Source organism: Corvus cornix, chromosome 2 (genome assembly GCF_000738735.6).
Source record: "Corvus cornix cornix isolate S_Up_H32 chromosome 2, ASM73873v5, whole genome shotgun sequence".
Classification (NCBI taxonomy): Eukaryota; Metazoa; Chordata; class Aves; order Passeriformes; family Corvidae; genus Corvus; species Corvus cornix.
The window spans coordinates 65,418,799-65,443,010 of NC_046333.1; the positions used below are offsets into that span (position 1 = coordinate 65,418,799).

Consider the following 24,212-nt stretch of genomic DNA (forward strand, 5'->3'; position numbering starts at 1 on the left):
GTGAAGTATGAAGACTGTCTGGAATCTGTCTTTAATTCTTCCAGCACAACACATTGTTCCTTTCTTTCATATCTCACTGTTCTCTTTCCCTTCCTGTACAGCACTGCCATAATTAAAAATGCTAAACTTGAGGCATGATCTCTGATGTGGATATCTACCTTTTTATATTCAGAATAATAAAACTCTTCTAGCCTTCCAGAAGAAGCTTATGCTGCCTCCCTTCGGCATGATCTCTGATGTGGATATCTACCTTTTTATATTCGGAATAATAAAACTCTTCTAGCCTCCCAGAAGAAGCTTATGCTGCCTCCCTTCTTGCTTTTGCAGCATCCTTTCACCCCTTTTTGAGAAATACACCTTTCCTTTCTCTCTTTCACGCAGTACAAAGATCCTCACCATAACCCACTGCATCCTAGTCTTGGCCACCTCATCTATTGCTCTGCTTCCCCATCCAAGCTAAGTTCCATGCTTTTATTTCAAGGTATTCTATCAGGGCGTTTTCACCCACATCCAATGGGCCTGTCATGTCTCTGTCTGGCAGTGATTGACTTCTCAAGCATCATTATGCTTTATCACTCAAGTTACTTGGCTATGTGATAACAGGCCTAATTTTGACTTTTTTTAAAAAGCTAAACCCTGTCATTTTAGCATGCTGAACAATGCTATTTCCTTGCACTTTCCATCCTCCCTTTAGATCACTGTTTTCTACAGTCTTACACTTAGTTAGAGCCTCTATAGCATAGGTCCTGTGCATGCATGCCAGCACAAGAGGGGAACAGTCAGGGACTAAGGCTCTAGGCTGTGCAGTGCTAGGAGCAGGGCTGCACACCTCTCCCAGGGTTGAATAACAAATAACCTCTAATGAGGGAAGGTACTTGGAATTGTACTAAAAGCAGAAGCTGTGCCCAGCAAGGTTTGGAAATGGAAAGGCATCCATTAGCTGTAACTGCTCCAACACTAAAGAGAGAACAAATAGTGCAGGCATTAGAAACATTCTTTTTTGAGGCATCATAATTTAATTATTTTTTTTTAATAGCACCAGGGACAGTTTAAGCAGCTCTTAAGACAGCTTTTAGCAGCTCTAAAGTAAAATGCAACCACAGTACAAAGGCGCTGCTCAGCTGATAGTCAGGCACTGTGCAAAGGGACAGCTTCATCTGGTTCTGAAACAGTTGTGTTGGGATAAACTCCATGTTAAATAGGAAGCTATATGCTCAGACTACTGATTACTCTGGCTCCCCTTCTACTGATAACATTTCAAGCTCCTATTCTACAATAATATTTTCAGTCAGCTTTTAACGATTTAAAAAACCCCTGATAGTGCCAATATCTATCATGCCTGGAATGTCAGTAATCAGTGTTGTTCTATTATCCATCAACAGAGTTGGGCTGACACATGCTGTAATTTATTTGGACAAAAGGAACATACTTGAAATAAAAATTGTCTTCATGCTCTCCAAAAAATTTAAACTTGTATCATATTTTACCGTTGAACAAGCTTTACCTACACTGTACTTCTGTGCCCAAGCTTACTACGAATACTTGAAAAATAACAAATACTCCTAAAAGAAAAGGTAGACCTCACCACCATTTACAAAGTAAAGCCAGTATGAGAAGCTCAGTTAAATATGGATATACATATTTACATGTCTATATATTTACATATATGTTTGTAGATATATATGATATAATATGTAGACTATTTTAACACAGTTTTATTCTGGTTACATCCAACCCAACAGGCTAGTTACTTTTGGTACTTTAAAGTTGACATACTATTTCTCTCATGTATCAGGGAGAGTGAAGCTGATTTAAAAACCTTTCTGTGAAGCAATTTAACTGTTAAGCAGTGCAATGCTTAACAGCACTCCCTGAAACTAAGCTTCTCAGAAAACAAGAAAATCTGTTCTTCAGGAGAGTATGGGTCTTAAAAATACACACATCTTACCTTTTAAGAAGGAAAAAAAATTCAATCGTGAATGAGCCGTTGTGGGATACTGGAAATAGCATTTGGACATTGCTCTTCCCAGAACGACGGCTCCAGTTTGGGCACAGACATGAGTTACCTTGGAGCAGCTCTCGTGCTCTCAGCTCCTGCTGTCCCCTGGCTCTCGCTGGGAACACGGCTCAGATTTCACAGATGTGCCTGCGGCGGTCCAGGGCAGGCAGCCAGGGAGCAGGATGGCAGTGGAACATCCCTGCTGCGTTCAGAAGCAGACCCCGAGGGTACCAAGCTGTTCTGCAGAGGCAGGTACCCCACGCAGGGTGCAAAATCAAAGTAGCTGCTTGCTTCTGGCAGTTACTCTGAAAGCTGATACTTCTGCACAGCATTGCATTGTGCCTTACACAAGTTCCTCCAGACTTTACAATCAGAAGATTCAGGTATTTTGAATCCTTTTCTCTAGATTGATTTCCCTTTTTGTGCCTCCATCACTCACAGTAAAAACTCATCTTGAAAGCAACTTTAACTTACAAAAAAAAAAAACAAAACCCAAACGCCAAACTTCAAATGCACACCCAAAAAAAAACCCCCAAAAAAACAAAACAAAAAAAAAACCCAAACAAACAAAAAACCCCACAACCCACAACTACTTTGAGACATAGCAATCTGGTTGTATACTCACTAAAGCCCCTTAAGCTCTTCATAAGTAAGCTCCTGCAATGCCATCTCCAAAAGCAGTACTTTCAGTCTGCATGGAAAACACACAGATTTACTAGTGAATGTTCCCAGACAGATTATTTAAGAAAATATAAAGCAAAATAAAACTTCTTTTTCTTTAAAATAAACAATACAAAGCTTACACTATACTCTGTCAAAACGGCATCTCCAAGAGCTAGTGACTAGTACACTCATGGTGAATTAGATTTCCTTAAAAATTAAGTACATGGGACAAAAGCAGGAATAAATAGCAGCTACATACCTCAGCAGGTCAATGACAACAAAAAACCCATAAAAACATTTACATCATGTTGACTAAGCATATTTCTCCCAAACAGCTTTCCCTTGTGAAAACCTGATGAACTATATCAATCTGGTTCTCATTTCTGCAACCAATTTGTTTTCTAAACTGCATACACCCAGTTGCATAAACAAATCCTTATTATATCCACAGAAGCAGCTGCCTCAGTTTCTGCTGTAACTAGCCATTTACAGATGCTTCATTTGCTCAGGCTTTTTTTTCCCCACATGCTAAAGTTTAACTATAAGAAACAGAGGCCATAGTTCATAAAACAGTGTATGGAAACAACGGAGAAATGAAGGTATTGCCCACAACACACTTCAGTCTTGTGCTAACACAGGTCCCACCAAGGGTTTTTTCTATTTATAAATCAGAGTTAAGACAATTGCAGGAACACACCACTATAGTCTACAAGAACGTACATTTAATTACTAATTTCAGCTTTATTTTATGTGTACATCTGTATATTTCAACCAGATTCACAAAATGCAAAACTTGTGTTATCAGGGTACTTCATACAGAGGTTGACACAGCTTTGTCATTACTTAGAAGAACATGCAATAAGCTACAGAAAGTTTATGAAAATATTCTAACAGAAAATTTTAGTCAAATAATGAGCACGAGAAATCATGTTTAACTTGCAAATTCTGTTTACAAGCTACTATGAGACATTTCCTACCACTAAAAAGAAAAGAGAAATAAATAACTACTTAGATTCTTTAAATCTTAGAACTGGACAAGTGCTCCACTGTGTCTGCATTCTAAAGAATGGAAGTGGAAATTGTGCAGAAGAATGTTTTACTTTAAATAATTGTGCAACTGTTATTGCTGTTTTACAAAGAACCTGAAAACATGCAATGAAAACTTCAAACTGAAGAGACAGCTGAATGCACATATTTTGATTGTTAACGCAATTAAAATGCAAAAGATAACTACAAAAGTATCTCAAAATGTTGTGGTTTGTTTGTTTTAAGGTTTTTTTACATGTACATAGAGAACTGTACACAAACAGGGAAATAAAAAAGTTGTTTAAAAAATGAAATATAGTAGTATACAGTATTTACAGCTTAAATGCCACCCCTTTTTTAACTGGAGCTAAACTATTACATGAGCATGCAGTACATCCACAACTCAAAACAAGTACCTTTTGCACACTATGATATAGTCCTGTACAAAGCATAAATCAACCAAATGTTAAATCACTCTTCTCCATCACTGTTGTTGCTATCTTTGAGCTTCATAACAATGCCTAGGTCACAACAACTTAGCTTAGGTAACTTCATAAAGTGAACATATGAACATCTATTTCTAATACAAGTTTGAAGAATGTATTCTATCAACAAGACAGTTTATGGTGAGATACCAACAATGTTCTATAGTTTAAGTCATGCTTGATGAAAAGCTGTACTGAAGGAACACAAGTTTGTCAGTGGACTGATGAGTATTTTTACCTTTGTTATTTCTAAAGATTTTCAAATTCCCATTTTCCTCTCCTCTTATTTGCTCAGCTAAATCCAAATGGTTAGAATACTTATATTTGTAAAGCTTATAGTACAAGTGTTAAAGTTATCAATACAGATGTTAAATACTGTAGCCTTTCTCTAACTGTAAAACAGGTATTTATTCTTAGTGGTTTCTGTAAGCACTTCTGAAGAATTGTGTGCTATTCCATACAGTGTCACAGTCAAAAGTTTACTTACATAGATACCTGATTATCCTCTAAAACACCCAAAATATTAAGGACCTTCAGAACTTCATTCTCTGTATAAAATCTAGGCACATTTCAAACAAGTAAAGCCTCTAGCCAAATAATTCTAAAAGTTTTAGATTTTTAGCTCCCATACACCTTATATTGATGGATAATCCAGAATGGATTTTACAATGTTGATACTAAATATCTCAAGTAAACCTCGAAATTTAGGTCTCAAATCAAAAGGAATACCACTTGTATTAAACAAGTATTGTTTATTTTATTGAAAATGACTCTTCAGTATTTGCCTTACAGTTGGTGTTTTCCAGTCCACAGAAGGAGCACAAAAGGATGTACTATCCATTCCCTTCAACAACTGTCAAATCCTGGTAGGATTCATGCAGTAACTTCCTAAAGTCTTCAGTAACTACAAGATGAACAATTAGAAGTGAAAAAAAGTCTGTTCCTGAAAGAAAATACTTCTTTAGATCGTTGTTTTAGAGCATAATTGTTTTTATACCTGCTACACACTGGGAGAATACCCTAAGCAGTAACACATCTTTGCAGGCTTTGAGATGTCCTTGTGATTACATTTAGAATTAATGCACAAACTGAATTTCATGTGTAACTTCAGGCACAACTGTGGGAAACAGCAGAAACAGCATGCTGTCAAGACATAACCTGTCACAGTTTTAGGATATCAAAAGTATGTAGTCAGGTTGAATTCTACTTTCTGTGATAACTTAATTTACCCAAAATTATGTGCAGTTACATATGCAAATTAATGCAACCCAGATGAAGATTTTGCTGCTGTAACAGTACAGAATACTTTTCCCACTGACCTTAAAGGTTTTGATGGTGGTGACCAACATGTGACCAAATATTTGACCTTTAGCCCAATACAAATGTTCAGCTCTGTTAAATTCATTTGTACTCAAATAACATTTATTCCTTCTGAAGCAGCAGCTGAGGATTTAAATAGTCTTTCCACCTTGGGCTGCTCCCAATCTAGAGACTAAAAAGAAGTAATAGTTCAAAAGGTATCCTATCAATATGCTGATGCAATTGTATGTTAAATTCTGGTAACTCTGAAAGAAACTTACGCTTTAGCATTTTTATGTATGTAATAATCCATCATAATTTATGAAAGTATTTAGAATTTCATTTTCTCTCAAATTGCTAGGAATTAGATTGGTTGTTAGGATGACAACTGTGACCTAATCTCCACATTTTTCCCCTTAACTGAAGTACACGTGATGAAAACACCTATTTATAGAAACAGAGGAGCGACTGAAAAAAATTCTCATGTTCACAATTGCATTTCTAGGTCTTACTAGAGTCACATACTTATTGGGGGGGGGGGGAGGGAGGGGGCTAACTGATTAATCCACAATGCACTACACCAAGCAATATTATTGTGTCTATTTATCTAGAATTATACATGTGTGATGTTGGATGGCTGTGCACAAAAACAAGGGGTTTAATATGCTTATTATATAAATACTTAGATTTAATGCAGGCAAGGCATTATTAGAATATGCCTAGTGCATGAAATACATACATTAAAACAGAAAACAACAATTACATCACTTCTTAAAGTTCTTAGAACTTAGACTCCATTCGTTTCTGCTCAAATGGCATTATATATGTGCCCCCCACAACAGAATTCAAATACAAATTGTAAGCAAAATAAATATCAATATACAATATGTTGAGAGGGAAACACTATTCCCTTTCTCAAAATCAAAACAGTGTACTTCAAAAACAGAAAGCTACTTTAGGCAAAACCGGAACCATGTTGGGTGTTCAAAACTGGTTAAATCATTGGTTTCTTCAAAAAAATGTCACCAGCAAATCATGGCTAGCCACAGCACACAGCTTAGTTTCATAAACTCAAAATTACCCAGAAAATTAAAGAAAATAATTATTTGGAAGTTTTTTTCCTGAAATATAGCTCTGGGTTTTGAATTAAAACAATATTTTTTCATCTGGGGAATGTCAGGCCAACCTGAGCAGTGACAAACGTTCCTTAGCTGCTTCCCAAGATGAGAGCTAGAAGACCAACCACCTCCAGTGTATGTGTACTGATGATCACCAAGAGATTGCAGAAGCTCTATGGAATGCCTGAGTCAAGGCCAAAGGGGTCATCTCCAAGGGGAATCTCCAAGTAGGCATCTGCTACTGACCTTCAAACCAAGGAAGTAACACCAATTAAACAATACTTGGGTCACTTAAGAAAGCTTTGGGTCAACAGAACCTCATTCTATGGGCGATTTTGGCTACCTAGACACTTGTTGGAAGAACAATACAGCAGGCCACGTGTTATCCATCAAGTTCCTGGAACACGTGAAGGACATATTTGGAATACAGATGTTAGATGCGCCAATCAAGAATGAGGCAGTGCTGGACTTACTACTCACAAGCCAAGGAAGCCAGCTTTGTAAAATCCCAATCAGTGATAGCCTTGGCTGCCATGATCCCAGCAGTGGGATCCTGCTGAGCACGCTGAAGGTCGGTGTTAAAATAAACATTTTAGATTTAGAAGAGCAAACTTCATTATGCTCAGAGCCCATTTGGAAGGGATGCCATGGAGGATAAAGAAGCTAGTGGGTGCTGGGAGTTTTTCACCAAGTCTCCTGGAAACACTGAAACAGTTTATCACCTTTAAGGTCAGGAAAGAGGCAGAGAAAGACACCTCCTTGGCTTAACTGTGAACCTCTGAGTCTGCTCAAAGCCAGAAGAGAAGTGTACCAGAGATGGAAAAGCAGAAAAATACATATTGAGAACTAAAAGGACATTGATAGGGTATACAGAAAGCCTTAAGAAGTTCAACATGGACAAGGGTAAGATCTTGCACTTGGCGAAACATAATCCAGGAGTGCAGCACAGGCTGGGATGGACCTGTCCGAGGAGCAGCTCTGTGGAAAGGCATCTGGGGGTCCTGGTGAACAAGCAGCTTGATGTGAGTGAGCAGTGTGCTGTTATGGCAAAGAAAGCCAATGAGATAATTGAAATAAATAACAGACTTCATCACTAGCAGAGAGCATCACCAGCAGAGATAAAATCATCATTATCTCACTCAGCACTTGTCAAGCCACACCTGGGTTCTCTGTGTTCAGCTTTGGTCCCTGCTATGCAAAAAAACCCACAAAACCATGGACAGGCTGGAGAGGGTCCAGAGAAGGGCCAGAGGGATAATCAAAGGCCTGGGAAGCCTGACATATGAGGAAAGGCAGAGAACTGGGTTGGTTCAGCCTTGAGAAAAGAAGGCTTACAGGAGATTTTATCACCATATTCCAATTTTTATTGAGTACCTACAAAGAAGAGACTCCCTTTTTACAAGGAGTCACATGGAAAAGATGAGGGCTCATGTGTGCAAATTACTTTGTGATATTCTAGTTGGACACTGGAATAATGCCATTGGAACAATCTCCCCAGGGAAGTGTTGGATTCCCCAGCCACTTTAAAAACTTGGTTGGTCAGGGTGCTGGGCTACCTTGTCTGGACCATGCTATTGACAGGAAATGTTGGACCAGGTCAAACTTGAGGTCCCCTCCAACCTGGTATTCTATGAGTCTATGATCATACTGATAAATTGAAAGTGTGTGGAATGTTTAAACCTTTGAGAGCAGCAGCTTCTAAAAAAGCAGTAGCTTTTCCACATTAAATACTACATTCAGTACTCCCCCTTCTCCCAAATATTAAACTGTGTCGACACGTTATTTGTTGTGTACAATGCAGAATGTGCCCAGTGATACAATGCAGAGACAGGCAGAGCTGATTGAAGATAGTGCTAAGACATCCTGTAAACAGGACAACACTGTATTGTCCAAGGGGAACCAGGGTACCATCAGTGCCATTCACACACAAGATATCTTTGTAGCCTAATTGAGGGGGCAGGAGGAGGGGAAGGCTATCTAAAGCAGTTTTATTTTTTCTTAGAAAAGCTATCCCAGTTGTTAGCGTGTGTCAGGTATAAAACACTCCACAAAGCCACCACTCTTTCATATATATATATATACCTATATATATATAAATAGATATATATACACACACATATTTATATACACACACTGACTAAAGCACCTTATGCTTAACAATGCTGTTTCTAGGGATGTGGAATGAAAGTTCCAAGTTTCGCAGACATAAGGCCACTTACGCTTTCTCTCACTGCTGGAGTTACTAGGCAGTATGTTCATTCTGTGATCAAAGAATACTTCACAGACAAGCTTTTTATCATCATAAATTCCTCACAAGAAACAGCTGAAAACAAACTTCTGTCAAATAAAGCCTTGTCAAGTCACTTAAGCATTATATTATCTGCCTGTCCCTTGCTGCCAGGCAATAATGCCATATAATGCAGAGACAACTAAGCACATGACAACGTTTTAAAAAGGAATACAAGCAACCTATGCAATAAAAATTATTTGGAGAAAGGTACCTTAAAACCTGCAAAGATGCCTCCTTGTCCAAGCGGGAAAGTTACAATGGCAACAATTTCATTGGCACAGTAATTAAAATGAAGAATGAAGTTCATCAATACAAGCATATGTATCTCATCAGTTAGCAGCAGTCTGCTGTAGTTTAACTTAGTGAAAGACAGCAAGCCATTGACCAGTGGCAGCATAATAGCCTCCTATTAAAAATAAGAATTGAGATGTTCAAGGAAATTTGGAACCTGTGAATAAGTTTCGATGTGAGTTAAAGGCATGAGACAACCTAAATTACTGAATACAGTGCTTCATTATATGGTTGGTTTTGACCCAGACAAGCATTTCCAGGTTATCAAATAAAAGTTTTAAGGTCTGTTGAACAAGACACTGTATCAAGTAACCAAATTAATTAGAAACAATCAAAATAGAACAAGAATGAAGATGTGACAAATTCTTCTAAATACTCTCCCCTAAACACATATGTAAGAAGGCACATTAGGAGAAATATCTTCAATTATTTTATTATTCAATTTAACTTAAATACCTGAAACCAGTTTTCTCACAATTTAAGACAATGGAGAGGAGTTTCAATTGCTTTTTACAGATACCATAATTTCATTGTCAACTAAAGTGCAATGGTTGTGTGCCAAAAAGTATAAGCAGAAAGTAAAAGACACAAGACACAAAAACAAACCACAAAAAAAAAGTTTTTGAAGACATTCAAAACCAGTGAGAGCATATGTATTCAGCCACATTTTTAAAGCAATTAAAAGTAAAAATAACACTGAAAATGTTTATAAACCTGTATTTTAACTTGTTCCCTGCAAAGCCCATAACTTTGTACATTTTCCAAACAAGACTTTAATGCTTTTAAAGAAAACAGATAATATTAGCATTCTTAGTACTTTAAGGAAATGTATGCGGAATAAGGTAAAGGCAGACAGGTTAATTCATTATATTTTGAAGCACTAAGCAATGACTGGATTGCAAGTTATATTTTAAACATATTCTTTTAGCTGTGCAGTAGGTGCCAGTGTTTGCAACAGTCCCGAACGTCTTTTTGACATTGTAACAGCAAAACCTTTGAGTGATTTACTCCCCCTGTCAAGCATTAAGAGACAACTGCTGAAAAGAATTCAGTTGAGAAAAGATGTAAAAGATTCCTTATTCTTCACAAAACTTTATGCCCTTTAAATTTTGTATTTCATAAATAATTAGTTCATTAGAATTAAAATTTCTCTTTACTTCAAACACTCACATTTAAGACACTTCACATGCACAACACCACTCTGTCCCTTTTAAACTAGAAAAGCACAAACTACTGAAAGCTAAGTCTTTGAAAGTTCCAGGTATCTTAACCTTTCCAAAGATACAAAGTGTTCAGAAACAAGGTAGTAAATACATTAGTGCTGCCCCACTTACAAATTTTTGGAGTATGGTAACTATTTTATTAAACTTAGTATTTTTGTTCAGTAGAAAACCAACACATCATATTGTTACCCCTCTCCCTTTTCCCCATAGGTGTGTTCTCTGAGAGTTTGTTATATTTGCATGTTCCTTACAGAATACATGTAGGGGTAAGGGTCCTACCCGTGCTTAATTAAATATAGGGAGTTTATTTGCAACGAGTACCCTTCCTGAGGTTTGCAGAAGGGCTGGTAACCATCTGCATGTTTAAGACAAAATAATTTAGAGGAAAACATTGATTTGAGATTTGTTTGTGCATACACAACAGATTGTACTTAGTAACCTTCATACAGGCTCCTTAAACTCCTGATTTCTGACGTGCTAAAATCACAAAGAAATGTGCCAAAGAAGAAAACTGCCACGAGCCATTCTTCACATAGTGCTAATTATATAGGGTTGTTAAAGCTGTGGTTCTTAAACCCCATCAAAATTCATCTACATTTTAAAACAGATCTAGCAGTTGTTTTGAATACTGAACAAGAATATTCAGCATTCAGAGAGATTCTGCTAATACACAAAAGTCAGTTATTCTGCTATTTCACCTGAATTCAAGGAGAATTGTGCACATTCACAGAATTCTTCTACATTCCAGAGCTTACCCAGCCACCTGCTCAGAATTAAACCCCAAGTTTGGCACACAGAGCAACTTTCAGGACAGCCCCCCTGTTTCATGACAACGTGTTCAGGACAGTGATCCCACCACCAAGCATGGACCTGCCTGGCAGCTGCTCGAGGTGCTCCATCTCCACTTGGCACACAGGGATCCCCCCCTTGCCCATGACGGAGGCACGTAAGGCGCAGTGCAGGAGTTCTGCAGTTCCAACACTAGAGGACAGCCTGTTCATTTGACTGAGCCTCGAGATTTGCAGTGCACTTTCCACATCGCTTCCTTTCTCTCGCACTAGAATCCGAGTCCATAAGCGGATGAATCCACTCTGAGGAAGCTTCTCTTCAGGTTAAAGATTTTTGTTTCCCCCTTTCTACATAAGTCTCAAAGCGTTGCAAGAATTCTTGAAAACGAAATAATTAATGTCAGTACTGTCTGTCCAACACCAAAGACAAGAGCTTCTAGGGGAGCCATATTCTTTCCTGCTACTCTGTAAATTCCGGCTACTGCAGCACCTAAGAATCACAAGGAAAACAATGATCAAATCACAGAAAAAGCCAAGGTTGAAATATGTGACAAATTATTTACTCTGTCTATGCATCAGCTATTTATAGAACATCACCAAACACTGTATTACTTCATGGCATTACACAATTACCAGCCTTGCTTGTGTTTTTATAGTTACGTATATGCTTCAGGAATGATTTTCCCAATTGAACCAGATCAACTTTTCCATCATCAGTTTGATTTAAGAAAATTAAATCTTGTTGTTTCCCTGTAGACATCTTCAGATATATTTTTAAAACATTTTTTGTGCCTTGTGCCAGTTTGAAAAGGTAGCAAGGCAATCCTCTAAAAATTGACCAAGTCTGAAGTGTGGTTTAATAGTGTTTGTGTAGGCAGGGAGAAGACAAGAACAATAAAGCTGCCAGTGTCAACAAAACAATTGCAAACACACATTTACCAGGTTCATTTAATATGTCACCTGAATAAACTGGTCATATTATATGAGTTTATTTTTATATAAGTAGTTTTTATTAAACTATTTAATTGTTAACAATTGTTTAGCAAATCCAGCAAAACATGAAAAAGGTCAAAATACTGCAGTGTTATCCATGAACATCTATGAGAGGAAACTTCTAACCAATACAATTAGATTTTGAGCTATAGCACATTAAAAAAAAAAAAAAAAAAAATCAAAAAACCCGCAACAGAGCATTTTCCTTGTACAGTTGTGTGCAAATTCAAATTTGAAATATAGTATCAAGAGGCCAGGATCAACCAAAACCAAACCCAAAACTTAATTGTAGACCTTCCGTATGTATCGTCTTGGGCGCAATCTAGTCATAATTAAATGCCTTCAGAGATCACAGAGGTTTTTTCAGGCTCAAAGAGAACTGAAAAGTCATCACAGTTTTTAAAAATAATATGCAACAGTTAAAAAAAAGGTGGGGTTTTTTGCTATTGCACAGTCACTAATAGGAATAGTCTGCTGGAGTGATCAAAAATCCATTAGTGACACAGAAGTACATTGAGTCCCAACAGATTTTCTGAAAGTACAGCCAGCATCCGAATCATCTTACATCTTCAAAAAGCAACACCTAATTTTTACAGTGTCTTTAGGAAGAGTAGAACTCACTAATGATTGTGGCCATAACAGTACTTACAAACACTACTAATCACACTGTTAGGTAATTTTTGGGTTAATCTATTTTTATTACTGTTTTTAAAAAAACCATGTTCTGTAAAGCATATTTTGTCTGAAATATCTCACCAGAAGGCTGGCCTTACGGTATTTCACTCAGCTACCTTGCATAAGCTTTTCCATTTGTTCCTTGGCTAGCTGCTGTCAAAAACTGAAAGAGATCCTTTAGACTGAGCCCACTACTAACATTAAAATTATATTTTCAAAGCGAACTCAAAGTGGCCAAAAATGTATACCAGAATTGTCACTACTAGATCAAGAACAGAAATTTTGGGCTTCTTGAGCAAACACTGAGATACTCTGGGAAGTATCCAGAATAAAACAATAAAAATTTGGTAGTTTGGTAATTATGTATTATTACACAAATAGCAGTGTGCAATACAACCTGTAACACATAACCCAGCAAAGCTGGTGTAGAGCCAAAAGTGTGTTCAATAGGCTGCCAACAAGGGAAATAAGAATATGTCACCAAAAAGGAGTGTGCTGGGAAAAAGGAGGAAGAACAGACCCTTCTGGATGAAATACAGCTGAAATCCTTGCCTTAAGCTGTCTGGTATTTATATATTCTTGTTTGGCTTGGTGGGGTTTTTTTGGTTGTTGTTTTGCAGTTTTGTTTGTTTTTGTTAATTTTTCAATACCTTTTTTAATAACCATTGATTTCCATGATTTTGCAAAGCTTAAAAATGGAGGAGTCTCCTGCTTTTCCATATGCTGGTAAAAAGGTCCCAGAACAGCAGAAAAGTTTGAAAGATCTCCCTGAGCAAAATTAAACTTATATTGTGCAATAGTCTATACTGACTTCATTCACCTACACAAACAATGCAGAAGACTGGAAATACAAAGTGGAAATTGAAGTCAGTTTGCTATTTCAGTTTCTTAAGCACTGGACCAGGCATATCCAAACAGCTGGTATTCCAACTTGCATCTTTGCAACACAATAGCTATTAAAAATCCTCTAATACTTGATCACCTAATTTGCCTTCAGAAGCTCCCTGCAGAATTTCTTTCAGTATGAAACAAGCCAGTTCTGGCCAGAAACAAAAAATATTTGAAGGTAAAAGTACTTGGCTAAGCAAGTTGCAATGCTCTGTGCAAAACCTTTGGGAACAGCGTAACAAGTCTACAGTCTAGGCTTAGATAAATTCTCAGATGAATATGCACACAAACAGGACTGCTTATGTGTTAAATGTTTTGACCTGCAAAACTGGATGCCAAAAATACAACTGTGTTGCTCCTCTTTTTATGCAAAGATAAAAGACACAAAGTACTTTGGCTTGGGAGACACTGATCCTGAAACCTCCCCATCACAGAAAGCTGTGAAAGTCTCTGCTTGGATCTTTCAACACCACGTTTCCCAACTTCAGTTCTTCAGAAATGCTCATGCATGGTTGACTTTGTAACAGGCCACTGCCATTTTAAGCCTAAGACAAAAATCAGCATAACACATAACATAAGGCACTCAACTAGTTCCAACTTGGCAAAAAAAGCCCCAAAACCCAACTGAACTTTACTGTGTTATATGGTGGAAATTCTAAGCTGACAAATCTGTAGCAAATAAAACAACCCTTTGAGGAAAGTCTTAGTCAAACTCCTCCTGACATTTGCATTTTTATTTAACCTTGTAAAACAATAGCCAGGAAGGACTTTCAGTAGCTGTAAGAACTAATCTGTCACAAATCCTCTATGAATGTGTCCAAAGCTGACAGTGATACCACTATTCTGATAATCTGGGCAGAACACAGGAAAACCAGAATGAAAGGTGGGAAGTTTTGCCTTCAGACTATATGGTGGTTGATAGATTTAGAGTTCCTTACCCTCAGAGACCTTTCAAGTTAGGCCATCTTTTCTGCAACACTGAAGATTTTGGGGCAGACACTACTGCTCAGTTAACACAGGCACCATTCAACACATGGATTTTGATGCTGAGAACTCCTTACCAGCATTGCTTCAGACAATGAAGCACACGCTTCTTTCCTGCAAAAATAGCATTCGCTACTTTCCCCCCCTCAGCATGTTCCTGCTTGCTTGGGAAAGCTACCGTAGTCTATTTATATGTTTGATAAACATAGCTGGATATGATAAAACCAAAGAATGAAGTGTCCTACAGGTTTTATGGCCCATATTTCAGTGCTGACACAGATAAAAGAATTTCTTGGGAAAGATGGAAAAGCAGCATCTGATACCAATAACTCTGGATGAAGACAGATGAGTAGCATTTCCTCAAAACATTCTTGTCAACATCACTTCTGTCATATTCGGTCAGGTGTAACACTTCTGCACTTTACTACATAAAATACTCCTATTTTCTGCAATGTTTTAAACATGAGTGTGGTTTTTAACCATAGCCCTGTGAACCTTTTGGCTTTAACAGAAAAAATGATTGCACCTATCTGAGGACACAATGTCAAGAAATAAAAAATGTAATCTGAGTGGTAGGCATTCATCTAATACCATAAGAAACTCTGTAACAGATGTCCCTGCCAAACAGCATTTTACCTAGAACATCAGCAAACCTTAATTTTTTTTTTTTTGGGGGGGCGGGGGGGGAGAAGGGGGAGTCTCTCTATAACTATCACAAAATCCTTAATAAACAATTAACAGTTCACTAAGAAATGCAGGCTTTATTTTCCTTCTTCTTCTTTTTAGAAGTTAGATGTAAAATAAGAAACAAAACAAAAAAACACCACACACAAACAAAAGGCAGACTTACTGGTTATCATTGCTCCAGTTACAGAACCCAGAAATCCAATGCTGACCACAATGACAGAGATCAGCCTCCCCTGCCTATGCCTCTGCAGCATCACAAACATTAATACTCCCACAGCACCATGGACAAAGAGAGAGGAGAAGAGAGCCCAGAGGAAAACCCAGTACCACATCTCTGAAAGAAAGCAGTCAAATAAAGGGTTAATGTTTTTCAGACAAGAACTTTATAACAAACTTTAAAATATTGCAAACAATCAACAGTAAGAGAAAAGCAATACTGATTTCCATCTTAAAAGTGATACATGTGACACCACCAGTACATGCTCGAGACTCTTTCCTCATTTCAGCAGACTATCATAAAGGATTAGCTGTATTATGTCAAAAATTATAAAAAGGATTCTGGCAAAAATCTTGATTCAGATGTATTTTTACAAGTGGTCATAATTCCTTTAATGGTTTCTTTAAATAGTGTTGATTGCAATTTCTTAGTAAGCATTGTAACTACTTCTTGTAGAATAAAATACTCTCTGACACAAAGGCTGAAAGAGGAAAAAGTCAAGAACTTGGTTGGAGCTTGGGGTTTGTTTGGGTTGTGAGTTTTTATTTTGGGGTGGGTGTGGATTTTTTGTTGTTTCCCAGCCCCCCACCCCATGCCCAACAATTAGAGACAACATCAGGTAACATCAGATGGGAAAACTGAGATTAAAGACTTTAGTTGATCCACCCAGTAGCTTTAATAGAATGTTCCATCAAATTAGCTTCAAAGGCACAAATAAAAACACTGTAATTTTAACGACAAATTTTAACACATCTAACTCCTTGCTTCTGATTGCTTAGTACAAACTTCAGAGAGAGGTAGAGACTATTTTAAATTACTAAAAAGGGCATCAGATCATGAGAATGTGTGGAGCACAAACATTTCTTTGAAGAATGGCAGACATGACGATCACCTTCAAAGAAAAGAGCTGGAACCATCAATGGAGCTGCACAATAACTCAAGAACCTTTCTCACTTGGTGTCGACTTTCTAAAAACATTCTATAATTCAAAAGGGTGAGTAAATAAAAGAAAAAATCCCTTTTGTGTTAAGACAACTACAGTAGGTATGCATTATTACAGAATTGAGCAAATTAGGGTACATATTCCATAATCCCATAATACTGTCATTAATTTAGTCTTTGCTGCAGGTCCCTCTCAAAAATAGAACAAAACAAAAACCCCAGCTTCCTTACAAAAGCAAGATACTTATTGTTTATGAGGAGAGCCTGTATTAATGCAGCTTGACTCACACCAACTATTTGAGAAAAAAATACAACCCAATTACCTAACTTAAAAAACACTGAGCAGCACAAAGCATACTGTGAAAAGATGTCGAGAAAAAAATGTTGCTACACAATAACCACAGCTCTGAGAGTCCGTAGTCAGTAGGAAATGTATATAGATAGCACAGATACAGAGTTTAAACTTTTTATTGAGCAGCACTTTGGGAGTAGCTCAACCCTTCCCCTCTCACACAGGCATAAATGGCAACTCTATGCCTGCCCAAGGACGTACAACTCTGAATCACAGTAGCCAAAGGGCTCTTTGAAGAGAGCAGCAAGGAAAGTGGGTGGTAAATTTACATTCAATTAATACTTCAGCTGTAGTTCAAGGTGTAACATTTTCTTCTGAGTTCCTGGATGGATGCACACACATCCTGAGGGTAGCTCGGAGCAGCTCTCCTCAGATCCTCCATCCCTTCAGCCCTGGCCCCAAGATGGGTCTCAAAAATTTTGGCAAAAGGATAATGACCATGGTACTGTTCCACTAAATGATTGTCTCATCATTCTCAGAAGCTACTGTGATGAAACAGTGGCAGGGGTGTCAAGTACTCACTCCACAAACCCCCTCACTAAAATTAAGACTGACTGACTGGTGATCTAATCTGCTATGCTCATGGATAGTGTGGGAGGGGAACCTCTCCTGCAGTCCTAACAGGCCTTGTCCATTACTAGCACAGCTTGGGTGTTTCCATTATTTATTCAAGTGGAAGCACATAAACAAGAGGATTAACCAAAGATCTGCCAATATAGAAGCTGGCAGCCCTGCCAGACCTACAGTTTGACAACAGGGAAATAAACCTTAGGACCCAATCAATCTGGATCAAGAAAGTCTGTGGGAACCTGACACTGTCACACACCATAATTTCTACAGGATTTGTTAGGCATCACCTTTTAGGAAATTGGGGTTTGTAGGCATTGTCAACCATTATCAGGTAGAGAAGACAAATGACTTCCAGTCTTCGGAAAACTCACTAGGGTGACCGTATTTTTAGAAGAAAATGAAAGCTTATGGGAAGGCTAACTACTCCCCTGTAACTAAGAAACCAAAAATATTTACAAACTCTTACACAACAAAATAGCTCCACAGCGAGCAACTATCTTCAGTCTTATTTACGTTCCAAATAAGGCTCAAGGAAAATTAGCATCATCCCTCAATTTATATTTAGGGCAGGAGGCTTGAGAAGAGAACCAGCACCAAAATGTCCTGTTGGCTAAAGAAATACAAACTTCAGTTCTTTGCTACACACTTTCTCCTCCTACTCCTTAAAAGCAGCAGGCATATTGAAAAGGAAATTAGAAAACATCCAGAAATATTCCTTGTTTGACACAAAAGCAGCTGGAGTTTTGTTAAACTATGACCTCTCTTCCTTAAAACATCACCTAGGTGTTAGGAGCTGAAACAGGACAAATCACTTCCAAGCACCTTCCCTAGGAAAGGCTGGAGGTTACCCTTTCTTATCCTCCTTTACTTACTCTTTTTATGCCTGCTCATTCAACACACTCATTTATTTACTTCTGCTCATAGGGTGAGTGATGAGGCCAACCAAGTTGTTTAACAGGGATGAACAAGGCAAGGAGAGAGAGACAACCTTTCAAGAAAATTAGAGGAGACCTTAAGCTCCATACACCTAGAGGACAATGTAGACATTCTCATCCTGACATGTTGAGGGCAGAGAATGATACAATTCATGTTCTGTAAAATTCAATATCATCTAGCCCCTGAATCATGAAGAGAGATGACTCTCAAAAACCCTGTGTTAGAGTAACACTGAAAGACACAAAGAATGGGCTGGGAATAACATCGAGAGGTGCCACTATAAAATAGAGAATGTGGGCATCTGAACACAGTCATGACTTCACTTGTTCAAAAATGACTGAATAGTTTAATTGATGAATTGACTTGCCATATCTCTAAGGAAGAGGAAGTGAGACTGAAGTGTCTCAACTAATTATGTCCTAAACACTGACTAATGAGCAGCATAAACTTAGGTACATCATCACCTTTGCTACCCTGACAAAAAAAGCGCATTCCAATTTCAGTCTTTGTGCAGCTATACTAATTAGCTGGCTCGTCTGACAACATGAGCTGCACAGACAGAGTACTTTGCTGCTGCAGAGGTAATGATTTACCTCTATCTGTCAGAGAGCTCCAAATACTCACCTAGCCTCAGTGCATTTAGTCATGCCCTCATAGAGCATCCCTAAAAAACGCTTGCAACTTCCTTTGCTTGACTCTAAGAAAATTTCACAGCTTCCTTTCAGTGTACCCAAATTACTTAAAGTCACCAAAACACAGCATACGTGTATCAAAACTCCACAGCTCCTAGAGAAATACAGGAACTAGGGAAGGCCCAGTACCTACCAGTTTACAAGCACAGTGACATTCAATACATTGCAAAGATGTCACAGCTTTTCTAATAAGAGCAACTGAGATACATTTTTCATGTTTATTTAAAATTCTTAGTGCTTAAAGTGAAAAGATAATTTAAGATAGTGTTTATGTTCCTTTCCACTGGTTTGCCTTAGGTGGGGATTCTTTTCCAACCAGAAAAACTGCAAGGCTCAAATACCTTGTAATTAATGCCCAATCACACCAGTTTTGAAGTACTTCTTTGTTTGGTATTTGGTATTTATACATATCAGATAAATATCACACACACATTATGCTTATGTAATACAGATACACCTTATACATGTATTAGTGTAGGCATACACAGCCTTAGAGATAAGAAAAATAGTTTTTAAAGTATTTTACTGTTTAGAATAACATTCATATCACTTCCATCTTATCTACACTTGAAGCACTCCATCAACAGCTTCATCTTACACAAAGTAGATAAACTGTAACATTTTCAAATATTTTCTATATATATGTGAATATGCTGCCCTACTGCCACTCAGCTTCAGTAAACATGGAGTATCTCCCTTAGTCCTTCATCTTCAGCACTTTTCCTCTAGTTCTTAGCTTGTTTTGCCAGATGAATAATGATCGCCTACAACATGTCATAAATCAAAAGGGATTACTCCAAAACAGAGTATCTCTCTCTCCATTCTAAGCCCAGTACCCATCCACTACTATTAGGTACAGAGGTAAGTCAAGCAATAAGCACCTGTACTAGGAATACAAAAATACAAATTTAAGTCAACAAGGTAGCACATGTCAAATTTTGAATTAGAAAAAAACAGTAATGTTACATTCCTGTAGCTTATAAACGCAAAGCACTCAGATGAAGTGACAGCATGTGATACCTGCAAACGTAACTCTGCTCTTTACATGATACATTTTTTCTTCAGCACCAGGTCCTGTCCTTAATTACTTTATTAACTGATACTTTCAAAGTTAACAATACAGTCAAATTGTTGTTTGGAGATGCTAACATTTTTGCTGCATTAAGTGGGAAAAAAGCACTTCGCTGAGGAGCATTTAAATCTTAAATTACAGACTAGTCCTCTCAAGTAACAGGATAGGGGGCAAAGACAAACCAGACAATCAGGAACAAATGAGCACAGGATGGAGCTTAGGACTTTCTATTAGTAGAAATATTGCCAAGTCCTTTATTGTGGAAGCAGCCTTTAAACAATTTTTATTTTACTGGATACTAATAGTGGGATTTTTTTTTCTCCTTTTTCAGTTCAAATTCAGCTACTGTCTGACTAGTTCTAGTAAACCCTCATCTACCTTTAACTCTAAAACACAACCAGTTCATATAAAGGAGGTGTTCCTGGGATTTACTGGAGGATGTAACAAAGAGTGAGGTAAAAGCCACCCCACCTGTCCCATGATTACGAAAGCCTTACTTCCACCTTCCAAGAGAAGTCAGGAGGGTAGGAAGCAAGCACATCATGGTGATGGGCCTGTGTTCAGCTAAAAGGAGCAATGCTTGCAGCTTTAGCTGTTACAGGGTGTGATGCGCATGTGGCAGCAATGAACTTGTCTGTGGTCTCCTAGGTATTTGAGACCACATACCAAAGACAGCACTTCCTTTTTTCATGTTGAACCTGGCTCACATATACAGTATAAAAATAATCTTTCAGTTTCTCATTGACAGGAAAAAGAACCCACCAAAACTAAGCTATTAGGGTAGGAAGCTTAGGCTGGAGTTCATATCAGGACCCTGTTGAAAGTTTCAGAAAATTAATGTATTTTTAAGAAGGATGCTGATAAAACTTTGCAACTTATTTGTGCAAACATAATTAATACAGTTTATCTAAAGGAGAAAAATCTTTACTTGTGCAACTTAAAAGTCCAGTCCAGACCACAACTTTAAGTCCAAAAGTAAACACAAGGCAGTCTTGAATATTCATGGAACACGCTATATTAATGATTTTCTTTTCCCAGTACTCTGGAGAAGTTTCTCCTTATACCTAACAGAGATGCAAAAGGGAAGGGATTAAGTAGTCAAAGAGATAAACTCATTCACAAACCTATTTTCTTAGCAGGGAAAACAACAGAATTTCTGGTTTTGAACAAAGTTTACTTCGGTAAGTAGTAAGGAAGGGTTTATGTAACTAGTTCAGCTTTTTGTTATTATCAATGATTGTATCAAAATATATTTTATCCTGTGGAAAAGATTTTTCAGTCCAGTGCAAGTTTTGGACTGTTGACAGTCCATGAGAATATTCAACTCAACAGGTTTTGGCTGTAAGAGCAGCCTGCATTTAAGCACCAATTTAGAAACTGCAACTACAACTGATGGTGACATTGTCCAACAACATTATGATGGATAAAAAATTATTTTTCATATTTTTTTAAATTAAAAAGAAAAAACATTACACATTATAAACACCTTATGCAACCCCTCATCTTATTGCAAAAGCACTGAGAAACAAGCTGATTTTTACTCTCGGCACTTAATTTCATAGAAACGCCTATGTTGCATAATGGTCTAATAAGAAAAATGTTATAGAGGATGTCTGGCACAAAGCAAAGTGAAATCCATTATGAACTTTTTCCTTTAAGAGTACAAGTTTTTAAAGTAGGTATGCTAAAGTAACTACTCAGGAAGAGAGCTGTATTTAGTGTGTCACCACACTAATACCTGGAAACTTTACTCATCAGACACACACTGTTCACAGATCAGGCAAATACAAAAAGATTAATCTTTTTTACTACACTAAGATGTATCCTGAAAGTTAAAAGAACAAGAAAGATGATCACTTTCTGTTTGCTACAGCTTCAACTTCAGCTACACTTCTATTTTCATCACACTTCTTCCACCTTTAATAGATTAAAAAAGAAAAAAGAATATATCTATTCATGATTACTATAGAGTGCAAAAAGATGACATAATACTCTTCCATAAATATTAGAATATTTTCATAACTGTTTAAAACCTACACCCTTTACTCAACATTTTCCACTAATCTGTCACCACTGAATATACCCCTACACCGAGCAGAAAGACACTACTCAGTTACATCTCTGCTATTGACACCCAATCCCTGCTTATTCAGAGCTGGAAGCTTATGCTTCTTTACACATGGACACAATAAGAGAATATACCCCTCTCCACTGTATGCCTTGGGTCTCACAGTAGTCCACACCCATTTTTCAGCCTGAGACTGAGCAGAAAAAAGCCAGTTCTTGCCAAAAGCCAGACAAAGCTCCCCTCTCCTAACAGAGGGTGAGGACCTGGCTCTACTTTGGTTCACAGAATCTTTTCGTAACAGCTGTCTTTAAGAATCCCAGATGATTAAGGTTACGACTATTTGTCAGAAAACATCTGTCACCTCATTCACTCCCACAGCTCTCATTGTGCACAGGTATACTTAGGGGTAGCGGGGTAAGTCTCTGATTCTCCACATTCAATTTCACGGTTTTCTAGTTGGTTTTTTTTTTATAGCTCTGTCAAATGCCAATGAGCATTAAATCCACAAGGGGAAAAAAATTAAAACCCAATCAACCACCCCCACAAACATACTCCAGCCTTCCATACATATTTACACACTCACACACACTTTCTACAACCCTTTACTCATGCACAGGTACCCATCGCTTCACTCGCATGCACACACACCCTACACCATTAGCCTTCTTTTATTATAGATGGACATAGAAAAGTGAGCGAGCACATCCCACACGCTCACGTCCTTTGAAGGGGCAGGCATCCCAGACACCGAGTCCACACCCCAGTCACACCAACGCCTCACACAGACCCCTCCCGATTCCCTGGACCCCACAGCAGGCGCGCACACACACACACGATATACCTGCTCACAGAACACACACGTAAGCACCCGGAGAGACTCCGGAACACGAACACCAAGTCCTCCGTACGCGCAGCACACAGGGGCACCACCGCCCACCCCCACGCCCTCCATTGTGCTCCAGCCACGGAGCGCCCGCCCGCCCGCGGAGCGCACCCTCGCACCCGCACGGCCCCGCACGGCCCCGTTACCCGTGAGGCTGCGGAGGACGGTGCCGTGAGCCCACAGGCTCAGCACTTGCTGCACCGACAGGTTGATCATGGAGTTGTCCCCGCTTCCACCTTCATGGTGCCGCCGCCGGGCGGGGTCCGGCGGCCGCCGGACCGCGGGGCGGGAGGGAGACGGCGGCGGCGAGGAGCGAGAGGGCGGGGAGGCGGCGAAGGGAGCTCCGCGCCGCGGTGGAGACATCGAGGACGGAGTGGGGGAGGCGGCGGCCGGGGGAGCCGGGCAGTCTCGGGGGAGGAGGGAAGCCGGCCGCTGGCGCTTCCCCGACGCTCAGGGGCAGGGCCGGGCAGCGGAGGCCCATCATCGTCATCATCATCGCCTCTGCCTCCTCCATCAGCAGCGGCCGCCACCGCCTCGCCGGCGGCATCGTCACCCCGGTCACCGGCATCACCTGGGCGAGGGCGGGGCGGCCGCGGGCCGTCCCTCAGGCGGGCGGCTCCATGCGGGAGCAGCAGCGGCAGCGGGGACGCTCCCGGCGCCAGACGCTGCCGGAGGGAGGGGGAGGGAGCAGCGGGAAGGGGAGCGGGAGCGGGGCAGCGGCAGCGGGAGCGGGAAGCGGGAGCGGAGAGCGGCCCCGCGCAGGCGCGGCGGGAGGAGCCGGGGGGCGCGGGCTCCTCCCACCAAACGGAGAACCAGAATTCGGAATCACGATTTGACTCAAGGAGAGCGCGGAAGACTGGGGATGTCGTGGACCCCCAAAGAAACTTGCGTTAGCAAGAAGTGTGTTAAATAAAATTTATATACACATATGGGTAGATTTAAAGGGGAAAAGAAAGTGATTACACTACATGGTATTAAAGCTGGTATTGATGCTGCTGTGCACATTTAAACATCGGAGAAGAGCAAAATGCAGAATCTGAATCCTGATGAGAGCAGTGTTTTCACCTCGCT

The 24,212-nt window shown here is 39.2% G+C and overlaps 1 protein-coding gene across 1 annotated transcript; it reads right to left on the minus strand.

Moving 5' to 3' along the window:
* Positions 1-3,369: 3,369 nt before the first annotated feature.
* TMEM170B (transmembrane protein 170B) lies at positions 3,370-23,882 on the minus strand. The gene is made up of 3 exons (XM_039549267.1): positions 23,288-23,882; positions 15,573-15,743; positions 3,370-11,672 (listed from the first exon to the last, which is right to left on the minus strand). The coding sequence occupies exons 1-3, from the start codon at positions 23,502-23,504 to the stop codon at positions 11,542-11,544; spliced, it is 519 nt and encodes a 172-aa protein (XP_039405201.1). The 5' UTR covers positions 23,505-23,882; the 3' UTR covers positions 3,370-11,541.
* Between the last annotated feature and the right edge of the window lie 330 nt (positions 23,883-24,212).